Source organism: Tamandua tetradactyla, chromosome 6 (genome assembly GCF_023851605.1).
Source record: "Tamandua tetradactyla isolate mTamTet1 chromosome 6, mTamTet1.pri, whole genome shotgun sequence".
NCBI lineage: Eukaryota > Metazoa > Chordata > Mammalia > Pilosa > Myrmecophagidae > Tamandua > Tamandua tetradactyla.
This window is the reverse complement of record NC_135332.1, coordinates 164,254,030-164,272,821: the sequence shown is the minus strand read 5'-3', so window position 1 is coordinate 164,272,821 and position 18,792 is coordinate 164,254,030. Positions and strand designations below refer to the sequence as shown.

Genomic DNA, 18,792 nt, shown 5'->3' with positions numbered 1-18,792 from the left:
TTGATGGGGAGGAAATGGGGGAACTGGCCGGAAACAAGGAGCTGAGAGGTGGTGAACGGTGGGTGGCAGGGTCGGGGACAACGGAGGGGGCTGGGGCGGGTTCCGCGATGGGGCCCTGCGGCGCCAGCTTCCGCAGGAGCCCACTTTCCTGCACGAGCCCACTTTCCTGCACGAGAGTTTCCGGGGCAACGGCGAGTCCTGGTCCCAGAAGAAACTTTTAAACCTTTCCTGGACGCGCCCGCGACGCGCTCCGCCCCGGAAACACGCCCCCAGGCGCCGCCGCCTTGGCTCGCTTTTGAAAGTCTCTCATTTCGGTTACACTTGCCGGGCTCTGGCCCCTCGGGGAGCTTCCTTCTCGCCCACTCACCTCCCGGGCCTCCGGGTGCGGCGGGGCTCCCGGTCCTCGCGCGCGGCGATGAAGAGGACCCGCGAGGAGGTGGACGCGACGCTGGAGATCGCCAAGCTGAACGCGGCCGAGCTGCTCCCGGCCGTGCACTGCCTGGCCTTCGGCCCTGGGGCCCGCGGCGCCGCGGCCGGCGACTTCTGCCTGCTGGAGCTGGAGCCCTCGCTGTGCCAGCAGCTGGAGGTTGGTCACAGGTGAGGCCAGGGCCGAGAGGCCGCAGAGCGGGGCCTGGGTGCGGTGCCCCGGTGCGCTCCCCGGGTGCGGTGCCCAGGGCTCGCCGCGCGTCCAGGTTCGTGCCAGCCACCTACTGATTTCATTTGCAGGAATACTCAGGAAGGAGGAGCAGGGCCAAAGAGATTGATTGATTTGGCCGGGGGTCCACAGCAAGCTGCTCACCTTTTCCCTAAGAGTGGACGCTCCGGCCAGGCCGTTCAGTTAGGGGGACTGAGTGATGGAGGTGTCTGGTCCAACAGGCCAGAGGCATGTTCCCGTGGGACAGGTTCACAAGTAAAACTTCAGGGAGGTTTTGAAGATGTTAACGGTGAAGCCAGGGCCTCCACAGAACGTTTTGTTATTCTACTTTAAAATATGGTGGTATTAGCTAATATTTTTAGAGTTCTTGCCTTCTGATTTTAGTTCATTTTACCCAGGTAGGACGTCTGAGAATAAGCTTAAAGGTGTACTAAACACTTGGTATATGGAGAGGCCCAAAGAAAGGGACTTGCTTGGGGCCACTTAGTGGGGATCTGAAGCTGTTTCTAATTCCAGCTCAGGTATGAATTCACTGCAGGACCATGGATGAACAGGGGAGGTGCTTCTTGAGGTCATTTTGATAAAGTCTAGAGAATCATTGACTCTCTCACCTTGCTTTGGTTCAAATTCCTGAAAATTAGGCATCAGGGGCTCAGCTTGATTCTCTCTTTGCCATTGTTCTCCCATGCCTATATTTGCTTTACACACCAAACTGTTATAGTTAACTGGCCAGCCTTCAGTTACCAGCCCTGTATATCTTAAGGGAAGGAGGACTTCCACAGTCATTAGCATGACAGCTGATTTGATAAAAGACTTCAGGTGTGTGCTGGTTTGAAAGGATGTATGTATCCTAGAGAAGCCATTTTTAATCCTAATCCCATTTCGTGGAGGCAGAATAATCCCCATTCAATAACATGGAATTAGATATCTCCCTGGAGATGTAACCTAATCAAGAGTGGCTGTTAAACTGAATTAGGTGACGACATGTCTCCACCCATTTGGGTGGGTCTTGATTCGTTTCTGAAGTCCTATAAAAGAGGAAACATTTTGGAGAAAGAAAGAGATTCAGAGAGAGCAGAGCAGAATGACATAGCCACGAGAAGCAGAGTCCACCAGCCTGGAGATGAAGAAGGAGATGAAGGAGGAAGACGCCTCCCGGGGAGCTTCATGAAATAGGAAGCCAGGAGAAGCTAGCAGATGAGAGAGGAAGCCTGACCGTGTTTACCATATGCCTTTCCACTTGAGAAAGAAACCCTGAACCTCATCGGCCTTCTTGAACCAAGGTATCTTTCCCTGGATGCCTTAGATTGGACATTTCTAGAGACTTGCTTTAATTGGGACATTTTCTCAGCTGTAGAACTGTAAACTACCAATTTATTAAATTCCCCTTTTTAAAAACCGTTCTGTTTCTGGTATATTGCATTCCAGCAGCTAGCAAACTAGAACAGGTGTGAGGCCTGCGCTTTGTCTAGTTATAGTTAATCAAGCTGGCAAAAACCAGAAGGATCTGGAAACATGTTAAAAATTTTTTTTTGTTAGGGGGAGGGAGTTGGTATAAACAAAATATTTCAAAGCAAGGATAGGATAGTGAAGAAATGTATGTTAGATTCTTTGGGCCTAAAAAACAATATTAGCACTCAGAAGTGGAAAAAACCTTTTCTTCTTTTCACCTAAATGTAGACGTTAGCTTTAGAAAAATTTATAGCGTTATATATCAGGGTTTTCATTTTGTTTGCCAAAGAACCGGGTTGTATACAGGAACGTCAAATGCTTTATAGACCAAAGAAGTGCTAGAATCAATTTCCTTGTTATTTCCATGTTCATTGTTTTTAGTCCTTCTTTCTCTTCCCCTTCATCCTCCTTCCCTCGCTTCTTGCTTTTGTCAGCCTCGATAAACTCCCATTTTTGCCATGTCAGAGTTTTTCAGGAGAAGTACTACTTTAATATGTTTCTAAAATTGTGAAGACTCTTCACTGAAACATTTGGATGCTTTGTCTCTTGATCCTCCCAGCAATTCACACAAAGATGCCATGCAGTGACATTTTGCTTCTTGGCCTCTCTCTTCCCTTAGTTATTTTTCTTTAGTGAGGCACATTGCCTTCTGGTTCTCACTTGATCCAGCGCTTTCTCTCGGTCCCATCACTGTGCAACAGCCGCAAGAGTAGGGCCAGATGCAGCTTCATGATGTAATTCCACTTCTAGGTACGTACCCAAGGGAATTGAAAAGAGGGACTCGCACAGATACTTGTACACCAGTGTTCACCACAGCGTTCATTATTTACACTAGCCAAAAGATGGAAACAACCCAAGTGTCCATCCACAAATGAGTGGTTACACAAGATGTGGTACATACAATGGAATATTATTCAGCTATGAAAAAGAACAAAGTTCTGTTACATTCTATAACATGGATGTACCCAGAAGACATGCCAAGTGAAATAAACCAGACACAAAAGGACAAATATTTATGATTCCACTTATATGAAGTATCTAGAACAGGTAAATTCATAGAGGCAGAAAGATTAAAAGTTACCAGGGGTTGAGGGGAGAGGGGGAAGGGACAGTAGTTGCTTAATGGGAACAAAGTTTATGTTTGGGGTGATGAAAAGTTTTGGTAATGAGTGGTGGTAATGGTAATGGTAACAACATTGTAAAAGTAATTAACGCCACTGAATTGTACACTTAGAAATGTTTAGAATGGAAAAAAAGAGAAGCCTTCATTTCAGATTCTACAAGCTTAGAGGATTTTAGTCTTGGCTCTAATGAAGATGCCATTATAACCAATGACATCTTTGGTTATGTTATATTGAAGATGTCCAGTGGAGTCTTGATAAACCATATATTTTCTTTTCCTCTTTCCTGCAGTCTTGTGATTCGTGGTGATAAAGATGAGCAGGCTGTGCTGTGCAGTAAAGATAAAACATTTGACCTGAAAATAGCAGACACTTCAAATATGTTGCTTTTTATTCCTGGTTGTAAAACTCCAGACCAGCTGAAGATGGAAGAGATACCCAATAACATTATTCACTCTGAGGTACTGTTTTCTGTCTTCTGACTTCTGTCAAGAGGACACATGTTAATCTTGCCTTTAGTTAAAAACTTCCGATATAAAATGTATACTTATGGGGAATCTAAAAAGTTCTGTAGTGAAATTTGAATTTTTTCAGCCAGTTTTTAAACTTGTCTCCATTAAATAAAATGGAGACAAGTAAAATAAAATAAAAATAAAATTTTATTTTTATGTCCTGGATGAGTTGACTGTGTTCTATAAAGTAGAAGGTCTGCAATTAGGTGACTCATTCTAAAAGTTTTACCTTTTTAGACAATTTCTCTGTGGATGTTTTGAAAGGAGACTCCCTCAAACCATAACTAATGCAATTGGCTATGCTTACGAGGTTGCGAAGTGAAGAAATTGGAGTTTTTGAGGAAAATCTGTTTCTCAACTCTGAAGTTGGTTTGGTTAATTAATCTTTATAGCCAAGTCTAACAAATTCTTAATTATTTTGGAGAATACTGATGGTAGTTAGCAAATAGAAGTCTCTATCCTGTCTAGGTTGTTACACATATAACAATCAAGGCCAACTACTTCTTAAAAATAGAAGTGAAGTGGGAAGAAAGGAAAATGCTGGGAAGCTTTAACGATTTACATGTTACTAGAATAGAAGAACTTAGAGTAAATGCATTCTGTTTTCTGTAGATTTATAAATCCTTCGGTGTAATTAACTAGAAATATTGGCAACTCATCCATTTGTAAAAGACAATATTTTCTCATCACTCACCTGTTTTGTAGGGTTTTTTTGCGAGGGTATAACAATATCAGTGAGTGCCTTTGAGCTCTCATCTGTGTTAATGTGAGTTTTGTGTGCTAGGACTAGGTAAGACTTAACAAAGACCTACTAACCCAAATCTTAATCTGTGGTTGCATATCAGATACCTACAAGTGCTAATTAAGGACTGCATATAAGCAAAGCAGGCTGGCATTGATAAATGGTAGTAGATGCCTAGCTTCAGGAATAAAATAGAGAATGCTGGGATCTATGGCAAATTGGAGAGCATGTGCCCCTAGGAGAGGGGTGGCCGCTATTCTGTTGACTTGTAATAAAGTGGGCCACCCAGATCTTCAAATTTCTTTTTCCCAAGGAGAGCTTGAAATTTAGATTTTTGGGGCACTGTCTCCTAATTTTTCATTGTTGGGAACTAATTTAAACACTAAGCCAGACCTCCTTTCCTACTTCTAAACACACACACAGACGCACACACATCAACATCTGTGTAATGAATATAACCAGTAGCTGTCAGTTTGTAAACTATGGATACAATCAGTTTTCTTATTTGGTCCTTCATCTCTCCTTTGGCAGGTCTTAGATTCAGCAGTATCTCCTTAAAGCTCTGGGCCTCATCTTGCCAGTTAAGTCTCATACTAGTTGGAGAATAGCACCATTCACTGTCATTCCATTTTGGAGTTGAAAGGTATCCCTGAGATAATCCAGTTCAGCATTTTTCCTTTCTTTCACAAAACACCTAACACCTACGAAGTGCCAGGCACTGGGCAAGTCCTGAAGATACAGAGGGGGACAACACATATTTATCCATCATCTAGCCTCTGTCAACTGGAGTTCTTCTAGTGATAGGATGCTCACTGTTTCACAAGTCCAATAATGGAATTAGGTATAATTCTAAATATTTGAAAGTTCTTGCATTGCCTAGAAGTCTCTTTGCCTTCACTTCTGCCTAATGTAGACATTATGAGCAATACAGAAACAACGGTACCCCCTCTTCTCTTTAACATCCCTTCATTATTTGAAGACTGTGATAATGTGTCTTCTTTATTTTTGGTTAATCATATTTTTGGTTTCCAGAATTGTCACCATCCTGGTCATTATTTTTCTGGGTATACTCTAGTTTTCAGCACACACTTGAGAGGTGAAGCTCAATTATTGGTTCTTATTATGTTGGAAGTTCTTAACTGGTGTCTGAAAGGATGCTTCCTGAAGGTGCCCATATATCTGCTTGAGATGGCTGGGTGGGTGTCTTCTTGACAGAAAGCAGAATAGCTTGGCTCTCTTTCCCTGCATCTTGAGGAGAGCAGGTGGGTTAGTTGGAACTTTGTATGGAATTTTCTTTTAGAGTGATCTTCAAGAGGGTGTGATATATTTGTAATTTCTAGATCTTTGGTTTTTCTAATAATTATTGGGAATTAAGAAGATGTAGACCTAAATTAAAGAAGCTGAAGAAACTTTTGATGGAAAATACCTATGAAGGACCTGACAGTCAAAAAGAACAGGAACCAAATTGCTCAAAAGTAAGATTTCTTTTCTTTTTTTAAATTCATGATTTTTAAATAGAACTATAATTAGAGAAACCATAATAGTAACACTCTTATTTTTTTAAGTTTAAGAAATTTTATATATATCTCAGAGAGAACAGTATGATGACCCCAATTTATTCATCACTTAGTTTAGATATCAATATTTTGCCAATTTTGTTTCTTCTATTCCTTTCCACACCTCTATGTTTTTTTTTTCCTCCTCCTTTTCAGGAGTATTTTAAAACAAATGAGACAGCATGATGACATTCATATTCCTAACTATAAAATGACAGTTTTTTGCAGGTAAAATTAATTTTTATTCAATAAAAATATAATTAAACTCTCTTAAGAAATGTTATTATGAAAATGGAAAGTATTCTTGTTTCTCTAATGTAAAAACTGACTACTTCTTCAAATATGAAAGATATTTATAAACTGAGGAAAAAGAATTTAGAAGTTTTTAATGTAATTAAAAATTATATCCCAAAGAATTGAAAATAGGGGCTCAATCAGATATTTGTACACCAATGTTCATAGCATCATTATTCATAACTGCCAAAAGGTGGAAGCAACCCAAGTTTCTATCAATGGATGAATAGATAAAGAAAATGTGGTATATATACATAAAATAGAATATTATTCAGCTATGAAAAGGAGTGAAGTTATGATAATACTTCATCATGAATGAAGCTTGAAAACATCAAGTTGAGTCAAACAAACTGGACACAAAATTACAAATATTGTATGCTTTATGAATATGAAATATTTAGAATAAGTAAGTACATAGAGTCAGATAGTTGATTACAGGTTACCAGAGGCTGAATAGTGGGTGGGGATTGGAAATGGGGAGATTGGAAATGTTTGGAATGACAAAAAAGTTCTGGTAATGGATGGTGGTCTTGGTAGTACAATATTGTGAATTTAATTAATATCACTGAATTGTACACGATAGTGGTTAAAATGGGAAATTTTGTCTTATGTAGATTTTTATCACAATTAAAATTTTTTTTAAAAGATTAAGCTTTACTGGTATTCTGAAGACCATTTTGTATTAGAAGTTTTCTTTTTCTCCATTGATTTCCTGTAGTAATCTTTACACATTAGCCAAAGGAGCTGAGCTAGTGCATAAATAATGCATTCATCTATCCTATGAATTTATTCCCAAAATGCAACTGGAAATCTAAAAGTATTATATTTCAAAGGCCTTAAAATATATTTCTGTTGTTTTAGTATACAACTGAAGATTTGCTGAATCAAATTCAGGCAAGCGAGGAAGAAATTATGAACCAATTACAAGTTCTTAATGCCTGCGAGATTGAAGGTAGCATTACTTACTCTTGTTACTAATAATAAGGTAATTGGCCAGTCACATGAACGTAAGAGAAGGTTTTGGACAACTTTATCCTATTGCATACTGTTTATTTAGTCTTCTTTTGGGCTCAAAGATGATATTTGTAATATTGGTTGTGAGTATATATGATCGTTTTTACATCAGAAGGTCTTTTGAGACCAGTGACTTTAACCACTTAATAATAAAGGCCTTTTTCTTTAGATTAAGTGGTACTAGAAGAACCATGATAGATCGAGACAGGCCCTCAGGAATTAGGTAGTCTAACCCCTTCATATTTTTTAATACATGAAGAACTGAGGCCTAGAAAGTGGGACTTACTGTCCAGAGCTCTATATTGAGTTAGTGACTCCTGAACTCTTGGTTCAGAATTAACTAATAACTTCATTGTACTTTCAAGTTGCTTGGAGAATGGGACTTTGTTTCTTCTTGTGCTAACTCTTGTATTTCTGAATATGTACTAAGTAATTTACACAATAAGACTGTGTAAAGGATATGGTGGTATATGTTGGTTTCAAGGATTGATGGAGAGGCCCAGCAGCTTCTTCCAATGTTTTTATTGGCCTCTGATCTATAGTTGGAATTGTATTTTCAGCATCTGAGCCCACAGTAATATTTAAGTAGATAGTTTATATACATTTTCTGCACAGTCTAGCTGGTGCAGAGAAGCAGCTTAATTTTGCACTTTTATTAGGAAGGAGAAATCAGTATGGTAAGAAGATGCACTATTTGATTTGCTCACAATCTTCCAAGCAAGATTAGCCTTTCTGAGACCTTAATGCTCAAGTGTAGCAAATTCTGCTGTAAAGAAATCGTGTACAACTTTAGAACTAACTAGAATCACTTAACCCTTTGTTGTGGTTCCTTGAGACTCATTTGGTCCTAAGCATCTGAAATAAAGTTTTTAATTAGGGATACTTGGTGCCAGACTATGGTAGGTGGATACCATGAATGTTAAAATAAAAAGAAACAAACCACAGGCAAACCAAATCATTAATTTAATGCATTATTCACTTATTGCATGGGAATGAATAATATTTGGGGGAGGCAGGGGAGGCATACAGATTATCCTTTGCTGTCTTACTTGATTTTACATGAAATCCTATTTTTTAATGACGCCTTTATTTTTTTCAGAGTAAGGACAAAAACATTTTCCTTGGAAATGGTAGCTGTGTACTTGTTTTTTTTTTTCCCCAGGGGTGGTGGTAGCATCATAGATTATAAAAATGGCATTTCATAATCTTCCATGGGAATAGGAAAGGGTGTCTTGATGCCTAGCCTTTAATTTTCTGCTGTTCTGCCTTGTACCTCTGAGTCTGTTGTCTCTTGAATGAGCTGGACTTCTTTTTGAACATGGGGATACCTTGGCTATGATGAGAGTTATGAACTGTGGCAGTGCAGCTCACTGTAGATAACTGTGTAGGATATCAAACCATCAAACCTATGGCCAGCACCTCTTTTTTTTTTTTTTGCATAGGCAGGCACCGGGTATTGAACCTGGGTCTCCGGGATGGCAGGCAAGAACTCTGCCTGATGAGCCACCGTGGCCCACCCCGTCACCTCTTTTATGTAATGTTCTAATGAAATGACTATACCAGCTGTAGGTTTCCACATTTCCACGTAGGATGACAAGGTTTACTGTGAGATAATCATAAGCACTTGGAAAAAAATCAAACTTATTCATATGTTAAAGTACTCTTTAAGAAGCACCTGATCTCCTACAACACAATTTAAAATGATTGGGGAAAAAAAGCATAAAAAGAAGCATCATGTAACAAAACATAAGAATTTTAGTTTTTCTTTTTTGCAGATGGGCAAAAGTATGCCCTACTTTATCAATCTTTTAGTCAATTAATTTGCTCAAAATATTCTTTGGTAAATATAATTTTCAAAATTTGTAGGTTATTGGAGAATACTTGAATTTGATTATGAGCTAAAACTTCTGAACCATGTAATTCAGCTTGTGGATTCAGAGTCTTGGTCCTTTAGTAAAGTTCCTTTGAATACCTGCCTTCAGGAACTTGGACCACTGGAACCAGAGTAAGTATTTTAATTACTTGTCCATTCTGATTTTCTTAAGAGGAAAAAAATTATTTTTCAGATGAGAACTAAACCCAGGGCACAGATATATTTTGATATCATAAAAATATTTGAAATATACACTTGAAATGTATTGGGGAATTTTGGTCACTGGGGTTACTCAATATCCATTAACTTTTTTTTTTTCTGTACAAGAAAATATAAAGAAATAATTGATATGTTTGTGCTATTTTACAATAGTAAACTTATGCTACATAATTTATGTAAAAGTGTTTAGCTTCCCAGTACATTTTAGTTAATTCCCAAGCCAAATAAAGTATTGTTTGGTAAACCAAATCACTTAGTATTTCAAATGTCAAATTTATATCTTAGTTTCTAATTGGAAGCAATGGGGTTTAAAGTACAGTGTATGAAAATGTTCACTTTTCAAACTGATGTTTTAAATTTTTCAGAGAAATGATAGAACACTGTCTTAAATGTTATGGAAAGAAATACGTAGATGAAGGTAAGATTTGGAAATTATTTGTTTTAGTTTCTGGGCTGCTAAAATAAATACCATACAATGGGGTGCCTTAACAAAAAATAACTTATTGGCTCATGGTTTTGAGATCAGGAGAAATCCAAAATCAAGACACCAGCAAGGAAATGCTTTCTTCTTGAAGACTGCAGCATTCTGGGGCTGGCTGCTGGAAATCCTTGGTCTTTGGCTTTTCCATCACTTGGTAGTGCACATGGCAACCTCTTTTCTTTTCCCTTCCGGGTCCCATGACTTCCAGCTTCTGGCTGTTCCTCATGGCTTTTCTCTCTGTGGTCCTCTTTTTTTTAATTTTATTTTATTTTATTGTGTAGTATGACATATATACAAAGCAAAGAAATAAAAAAGCAATGGTTTTCAAAGCACTCTTCAACAAGCAGTTTACAGGATAGATCCCAGAGTTTGTCATGGGCTACCACACTATCCTCTCAGATTTTTTTCCTTCTAGCTGCTCCAGAATATAGGAGGCTAGAAGGCTTAAATATTTTTTTATCATCACAATCAACTTTTTTTCTTTTTTGTGAAAAATAACACATATACAAAAAAAGCAATAAATTTCAAAGCACGGCACCACAATTAGTTGTAGAACATTTCAGAGTTTGACATGGGTTACAATTCTACAATTTTAGGTTTTTACTTCTAGCTGCTCTAACATACTGGAGACTAAAAGAGATACTGATTTAATGATTCAGCATTCATATTCGTTAAATCCTGTGTTCACTGTATAACTCCACCATCACCTTCGATCTTTTCATCCCTCTCTTTAGGGGTGTTTGGGCTATGGTGAGTCTAAATTTTTCATATTGGAAGGGTCTGTCACTAATATGGGGTAGGAAGATGGAACTATCTGATGTTCTGGAGAGGCTGGGCCCTTTAGTTTTCAGGACTTATCTGGACCAGGGACCCATCTGGAGGTTGGAGGTTTCTGTAAAGTTACTCTAGTGCATGGAACCCTTGTGGAATCTTATATATTGCCGTAGGTGTTCTTTGGGATTGGCTGGAATGGTCCTGGTTGGGGGTTGGCAGGTTATAATAGGTAGCAATGCCTAACTGAAGCTTGTGTAAGAGCAACCTCCAGAGTAGTCTGTGGTCCTCTTTTTTTATGATATTTTTATTGAGAAATCTTCACACACATATAGTCCACCCAAAGTATATAATCAGTGGCTCACAATATCATCACATAGTTTTATATTCATCACTATGATCATTTTGAGCACATTTGCATCACTACAGAAAAAGAAATAAAACTCATACATCCCATACCCCTTACCCCTCTCTCTCATTGATCCCTAGTATTTAAATCTAACCAATTTTTTTATCCCTTATCTACTCCCCTAGTATTTATTTATTTATTGTCCTTATTTTTTACTTATCTCTCCACACCCTACATAAAAGGAGCATCAGACACAAGGTTTTCACAATCACATAGTCACACTGTAAAAGCTGTATAGTTATACAATTGTCTTCATGAATCAGAACTACTGGAACAGTTTAGCAGTTTCAGGTACTTCCCTGTAGCCAATACAGTTTCAGTCACTGAGACTTTATTTTGTCTCATTTTTGTTTTCCCCCTTTTGGTAAAGAAGCCTTTCTCAGTCCCATGATACCGTATCCTGGCTCATCCCCAGATTCCTGTCCCACACTGCCAGGGAGATTTACACCCCTGGGAGTCATTTCCCATGTAGCGGTGAGGGCAAATGAGTTCACCTGCTGAGTTGGCTTAGAAAGAGAGGACTGCGGCCTTCTCTTAATCTAATAATAGGATTAGGTTCCATTCTGATTGAGTTGGGCCACATCTTACTTGAAGTAACCTCCTCAAAGGGTACTATTTACAGTGCGTTCACACCCACAAAAATGGATTAAGATTAAGAACATGTTTTTCTGGGGTACGTTGCTCCAAGCCGCAGCAGTGTTCTAATGGGTATTTTAATTCTTGCATGTCAAAATTTGTACGGCTCTTCTGAAGTGTGTTAAATAAGAACTCCATGGGGTTGTGGGAACTGAGCTGAGGAATATGATTTCTTCTGAGAAATTGTAACAAGGGAAAGGAAACTATCATGTTTAGTTATAAGAAGACAATATAAAACAACAAACTGATTCATTTTCCTTAGGTGAAGTTTATTTTGAATTGAGTGCTGATAAAATATGCAGAGCAACAGCACAAATGCTGCTTCAGAATGCAGTGAAATTTAATCTTGCTGAGTTTCAAGAAGTTTGGCAACAGAGTGTTCCTGAAGGAATGATAACTAGGCTTGATCAGCTTAAGGTAATAGCATACATTGAACACTGCCATAATTCATTGGGTTATCATTAATAACCAGGTGAAACAAAACTTCTATTGGAGTTGAATTTTGAGCCAATTTATTTTCCTACCTGTCCATAAGGAGTTCCTCCCATAACAAACTCATATATTAAAAACAAACTTTTTTGAAGTATAACTTATGTGCCATAAAATTCACCCTTTTAAAATATATCGAGTTATGCAACTATTGCCATAATCTGGTTTAGAACATTTCCATCACCTCAGTGAGATCCTTAGGCCTATTTATAGTTAATCCCATTTCAACCTGGTGTATCTCGTTCTCTGCCATTTCTCTCCATTTCTACCCCCGCCATCCAAACGATCGGCTCCTGCCTCTGCAACAGTACTAGCAATCCTAAGCGTTCACCTGTTGCTTTTAATTGTGCCGTCCTTCAATCTGTACTCTGATGTGCTGTTAGAATGGTCTTTTCAAAATGCCAGTTAGATTAGATAAAGGCCTGTCCTGAAATACTTTAATAGCTGTCAATTGCACAAAATTCAGTATTCATATTATGGCCTGCCAGTTCTCACAGTCGCCTCAGTAGCTTCATCTTGTACTGCTTTCTGTCCTGTTCACTGCATACCAGTGAAAGAAGTCTTTCAGTTCTTCAAAAGCATCAAGCTCTTTCCTGCCTCAGGACCTTTAAATGGGCTTTTTGTTCTAGAATAATCTCCCTAATTTCACCTGGCCACTTCCTGTTCATCTTTGAGTCACTCTATCAAGGAGGCCTTCTTTCACTCTTGACTCTAAAAAAGGCCCCTGTTTTGTTCTCCCATAGCACCCTGCACTTTCCTTCATGGCACTGTCTATAATTAAATGTTTAGTTTTGGGAAAATATTTAATTATGTGGCTCCTACTCTCCATTTTGATATAATTTTTGTTCACTGTTGCTTGCCAAAATCTAGCATGGTGCTTGGCAGTTAGTTTTGCTTAATAAATACTTGTTAAATAAATGAACAGACTTATTCAGCATTTATAGAGTTTCTTTTATGTCTAGGCACTCTAAACTCTGCTGGATGCTTGGGAGAAATGTACACAAGGTGTCATCAGGCTGTTCAGATGTAGCTTGGGAATTGGCAAGGGGGTTATACCCTATATGTGTAAATCTGTTGTAACAATATAGAGTGATATATACTGTGGGAAAGGGATGCACAAAACGTTATGTGAGCAAAGAAAAGGCACTTATCCATCACACTGATAAGCTGGAACAATTTTCCGAAGGAATGGATGTTTCAGCTGCTGAATTTTGAAGTATGAACTATTTATTACTCGCTAGATGGAAGGGAAAGAGATGGGGATCCAAGGAGAGCTTTTTCACAGGGTTGGAGATATAAAACAACATTGGTGGGAGTGTAATAAGTATGCCTGACTGGAGTGAAGGGGCACTGTGGACTATGTTGAGGGATTTCAGCTCTATCCAGAAAGCTCTTTGGGGCCATTCAGTGACATCAGTTAAAAGAGTTACATGATCAGTTTTGCCTTTGGGAAGATCAGTAACGAGGAGGATAGATGGAAGGTTGGCTAGCTCATGAAAAAGAGGAACAGTCCAGTGCAGACCCTCAATATCTGCATACTCCTAAGATATACTGGCCATAGAAATGCCTGTCCTGAAATACTTTAATGGCTGTCAGTTGCACAAAATTCATTATTCATATCATGGCCTACCAGATCTCATAATCGCCCCAGTAGCTTCATCTCATGCTCCTTTCTATCCTATTCACTGCATACCAGCCTTCTCTGGAATGGAAAAAGAAACCTTGAGACCTTACAATCTATAGTCTTCGAGGCCACTTACACATGAAGTTTGAATAATAGAATCTAGGATGATGCCTCTGTTTCCTGTTTCCTAGGAAGTAGGACTAGAGCAGGTTGGGTGAAAAACACAAGTTCATGGATAGATTTGGATATAGAGGCCTGGTGCTCAGAAGAGAGATTTGAAGTAAAGATACAAATATTACTATTAGCAAGCAAGTGATACTTTAATCTAAGGTTTTAGATGAGGTCACCCAGGAGAGTGACAGCAAAATGACTAGTGGGATTGGGATAGAGGGATGGGAACTGCAATATCAGGTTAGGAGAAAAATAAGGTGACAGTGATGTCAGATGCTAAAAAAAGGAGAGAGATTTAAAGGGAAAGGAGTAATCAGCATTAACAAAGAAAACGATGGCTAGCAAGATGAAGTCAAGAAAAGGGCTTCTTGGATTGGGCAATTAAAGGTCATTGATAACCATTAAAATTAGAGCTGTTTTGACAAACTGGTTGTCATAGAAGCCTGATGACAGAAGAGATGGGGAGAAGTCATCACTGCCTGAAGGAGCTTCTGTTTATAAAAGGGGTTATTATAAGTTTCTGGGTAGTTTGTATAAATTTTGTGACACTGACATTTGTGACAGGTAAAAGAATGATTCGCATTTAAAAATTAAAGTGTATCTTTGCCCTTTTTTCTCTTCTTTACTGTAGGGTTTAGCACTGGTGGATAGGCACTCAAGACCAGAAATCATATTTTTGCTGAAAGTAGATGATTTACCTGAGGATAATCAGGGACGTTTTAATAGTCTGTTCTCTCTAAGGGAGAAGTGGACAGAAGAAGACATTGCTCCATATATTCAGTAAGTAATTTATTAGAAATGGGTCTTAAGGGTTATTTATATTTTTAGAAAGAATGGCATGGAGTTTTAGATTTATAAGTAGAACACAATTTCTAAGTATTCCCTGAAGATACTGCTTCCTCTGAAACTTTTGCAAGTGCTGGTTATCGTCTCTAATATTCTCCACAACTCATGGTCCTGGAGGCGGGCTGTGTCTTATCTTTGCTCCTGAGTACTGCTTCTAAACTGCTCTTCTCCCCTCCTCCCTGAAACACAGCAGCTTTCTGAGGGGTAAACTATACAGCACACTGACTCTAGGGCAAGCGCTTCTCTCTGATTTCCATCTGCTATCTTTCCTAATGCCTTACCCTGACGCCTGAATTTAACATTTGGTAGAAACCAATATGCAGAAGAAAACATCCCTTAAGTTACTGCATACAGGACTTCAAATCTACTGTCATTACCACCTTTTCACTGTGAGTCATATTCTTCCATGCCCTCTTGTCTTTACCCAGCTTGACTCCCATGGTCAGTCTCTCCATCTCCTATTGCACACTCTTTACTCCTTTGCCTCTCTCTTCCACTGTCGTATCTCCCAAGCAAAAAATCTTAAAAGGAAAGTTAAATCCAACTTTCTGCTTATAATGCCTAAACCTGGGCAGCTGAAATTTTCTGAAGAAGACTACATGATGGGACTAGCTAGTCTCATTTAAGAATTAAAGTGGTACTTAACACATTCCTTAGTAAGGCTTCGCATTTCCTCATGCAACTTTTCTATCCTTGGAGACTACACCTTCTTTTGTCTTTTCATAGAAGCAGTGATACTCTCTTGCTTTCTCTTTACTCTCAACTAATTGACTGTGTTTTGAGAAAACAGAAGCAGTCAGACAAGAATTACCTCCATTCCCACTACCATATCTACCACTTTCCTTGCATCTGCACCCACCTCCTTTGTAGTTCTCCTGTATAATGCATGAACTGACCTTTCTCCTAAAGCCAATATCTCTCCTGCACTGAATTCCAGCTCTTCTGGCCTTATAGACTTGGATTTTTCAGTTATACCCTTTCCCCTTTGCATTATCATTATCTCCCTGTCTACTGGTTCATTCCCATCAGCATAACATATTCTGTAATATTGCTTGTCTTAAAAAACAATAACAATCTAGGGGACCCCATGTCCTCTGGTCTCCTTCACAAGACACCTTTGATAAGTTCTTTATACTCATCCTCTGCTTCTTTTGCTTCCTATTCTCTCCTTAACCTAATAACATCCATATTTCTACATTCAGGGGTCAATTACCTGTCCTTGTTTACTCAATCTCTACACTATTTGACCTAGAAGACCACTTCTTCCTACTGGAAACATGCTGCTTTTCTCAGTCCTTTCTCCAGTGACAGCTCCTTTGCTGATATCCCTGTTCTTCCAATCATTAAATGTTGGCATTTCTATTTCTTGACTCTGTCCTTGGCCATCTACTCTTCTCTGTTGATCCTTTACCTCTTGGTACCTTTATCCAGTCCTGGATGAAGTGACTTCCAATTTTTTATCTTCCTGCTTGACATTTTTCCTGAGCCCCAGATTCTTGTATCTAGCTGCCTAATTAACTTTTCTAATAGGAATTTCAAACTTAACCTTCTCATAACAGATCCATTGATTTGCCCTTTTCCTTCCGCCCATCTCCTCTGGAAGATGTGCTATTAAATGATCTCATTTAATAGCACTACTGCTAATCTAGTTGCTTGAACACAAATTCTAAGAATTATCCTTGATTCCTTTCCTTCCCTCACCCCTCCCCACACCTATAAAACTATGAGCAAATCCTGATGGCTCGATCTTCATTTAGGAACCATCTAGAATCCTACCAATACTCACCATCCCTCGCCCCCCCATCACCTCATTCCAAGCCACATCATCTCTCACCTGCCTCTGAATTGGTCTTTCTGCTTCTATTTTTGCCCACCCTCCCCATTTCTATTTTGGAAAATTTTAAACATTCAAAAAGTAACAATGTAATGAATCCTCCATGTACTCATCAATCCAGATTCTGTAATCATCAAAATTTATCACTCCCATTATTAAAGACTTAGATCACAGTATACTTTTTCATTTATTAAAATTCTCCTAATGGCTTCCCATTACACTTTAGAATTAAAGCCCAACTACTTCCATAGCCTTCAAGGCCCCATACTATCTGGCCCTCACTTCCTTCTCCAACTCCTGTCCTCACCCTCTTTACTTCCCTCATTATGTACTAGCCATACTCATTTTTTTCTTTTGAGGTACAGATGAGGAAGCTGACATTTAGGGCAGGGACAGTAGGTGAGTTAGACAAGTTTACACAGCCCAGTATCCAGGTTCTCTGAATCCAGATCCCATTGCATCACATTGCTTGTATTTCTAAGTTGGAGGCTGTGTGATATAATGGAAATAACATGGATTTTGAACTCATACAGACCTGGCTATAAATTGGCTCTGCCATTTACTAGCTGCATGAACCTATTTACCTTATCTCAACCTTGGTTTTCTCATATCTAATACAAAGTTAAATAATATATTACTCAGACTGTTACTGTGAAGATTATATGAGATAATATATGTAATGTACCTAGTTCAGTTGAGGCTTAGTAACTTCTCCCCACCTACCTCTCATAGACACACACCCTTATGCCTGTTAGAAGATGGATTTAGAGGCAGACAGAAAAATATAACTATTGCTGTGAATATTGTATTTGCATTCCTTAAAATATTCATGCTATCCATTTTTCCCCCACAGAGATTTATGTGGAGAGAAGCAAACCATAGGTGCATTACTCACTAAATATTCTCGCTCTTCGATGCAAAATGGTGTTAAAGTTTATAATTCAAGACGACCTATTTCTTAAAAATAAACCAGCTATCTTTTCTTTGGGACTGAAGTTGTTTTATGAAGTTGATGGTTATAAGAAAAATTTTTTTTAATGTATTTATATTCCCGACTTAAAAAAAATCTAGTCCTTTAAGATATTGTTCTCATGTTCAGCTTATACTTTTCATATTTCTTATGTGGAATGGGATATTTCTATATCTTTCAAGTTATGTTTGTATTATGTACACAATGTAAACAAGGACAAGAGATATACTAAATGTTTCCTATATTCACTGTATCTCTAAGGTCTACATGGTTGTGTTTATAAAAAGAAGTTTTGCTTTTTATGATATATAAGATACCATTTCTTTAATTAGGATTTTATGTTCTAATCATTAATATTTAGTTTTTTTCAGGGAAATAATAAAAGTTTTATAGAAGAGAATCATTTATTCATTTACATGTCATTTCTCAAGTGAGTGAGTTCTCCACTTTGAACTATCTACCAATACAGGAAGTCACTAGAGTCTACCTCATTTAGTTGTTTGCATTGATGGAATTTGCTTGATATTTGTTCCTCTGCTCACTTGGCTGTTGTAGACATCACTTTAAGATGAAATGGGTTTCTTCTCATTCCTACATGAAGAAGGGTCATAGAGCAGTTTACAATCCTATTAATGGAAAATAGTGGCACAGGTAGTACTCACTAGACAACTACAAGTAATTTCTAGTTGATTTGAGAATGGTCAGTGAAGTTCTTTCATGGCTTTATTTTCCTAATTTGTTTTGGTTTAGACCAGTGTTCAAAATTAATTTTACCTTAGCTAATTTATTACATTACCGGGACAGTTGGAGGGGGTAGGCCAAGGTAAAATCTGGTTCTAGGTTAAAAAAAAAAAAGATACTCCATAATTAATTAACCAAGATTTAACTGTTACTGAAATTTACAACCATTTTGCTTTTTCATACGCATGAATTGCAAACAGGATGGTTTCAAACATTTATCCTGTCTTCTAATAAATATATTTTTTCTGCATGTGGGTCATGTGCAAGCATTTATTTTTATGTTTTTATTTTTTAATAAATACTGACACAGCAGTGCCTAGTGAGGGCTCTGGAGTCTAATAATATTTTCTACAGCTTTAATCGCTGGTGCAGGGAGTTTATG

The 18,792-nt window shown here is 38.4% G+C and overlaps 1 protein-coding gene across 1 annotated transcript; it reads left to right on the top strand.

Moving 5' to 3' along the window:
• The first annotated feature begins 246 nt into the window (after positions 1-246).
• On the top strand, positions 247-18,715 carry DSCC1 (DNA replication and sister chromatid cohesion 1). The gene is made up of 9 exons (XM_077167554.1): positions 247-597; positions 3,521-3,689; positions 5,823-5,957; positions 7,194-7,284; positions 9,213-9,351; positions 9,804-9,856; positions 11,998-12,152; positions 14,651-14,799; positions 17,553-18,715. Exons 1-9 carry the CDS (start codon positions 416-418, stop codon positions 17,659-17,661), a joined length of 1,182 nt encoding a protein of 393 aa, XP_077023669.1. The 5' UTR covers positions 247-415; the 3' UTR covers positions 17,662-18,715.
• The last annotated feature ends 77 nt before the right edge of the window (positions 18,716-18,792 follow it).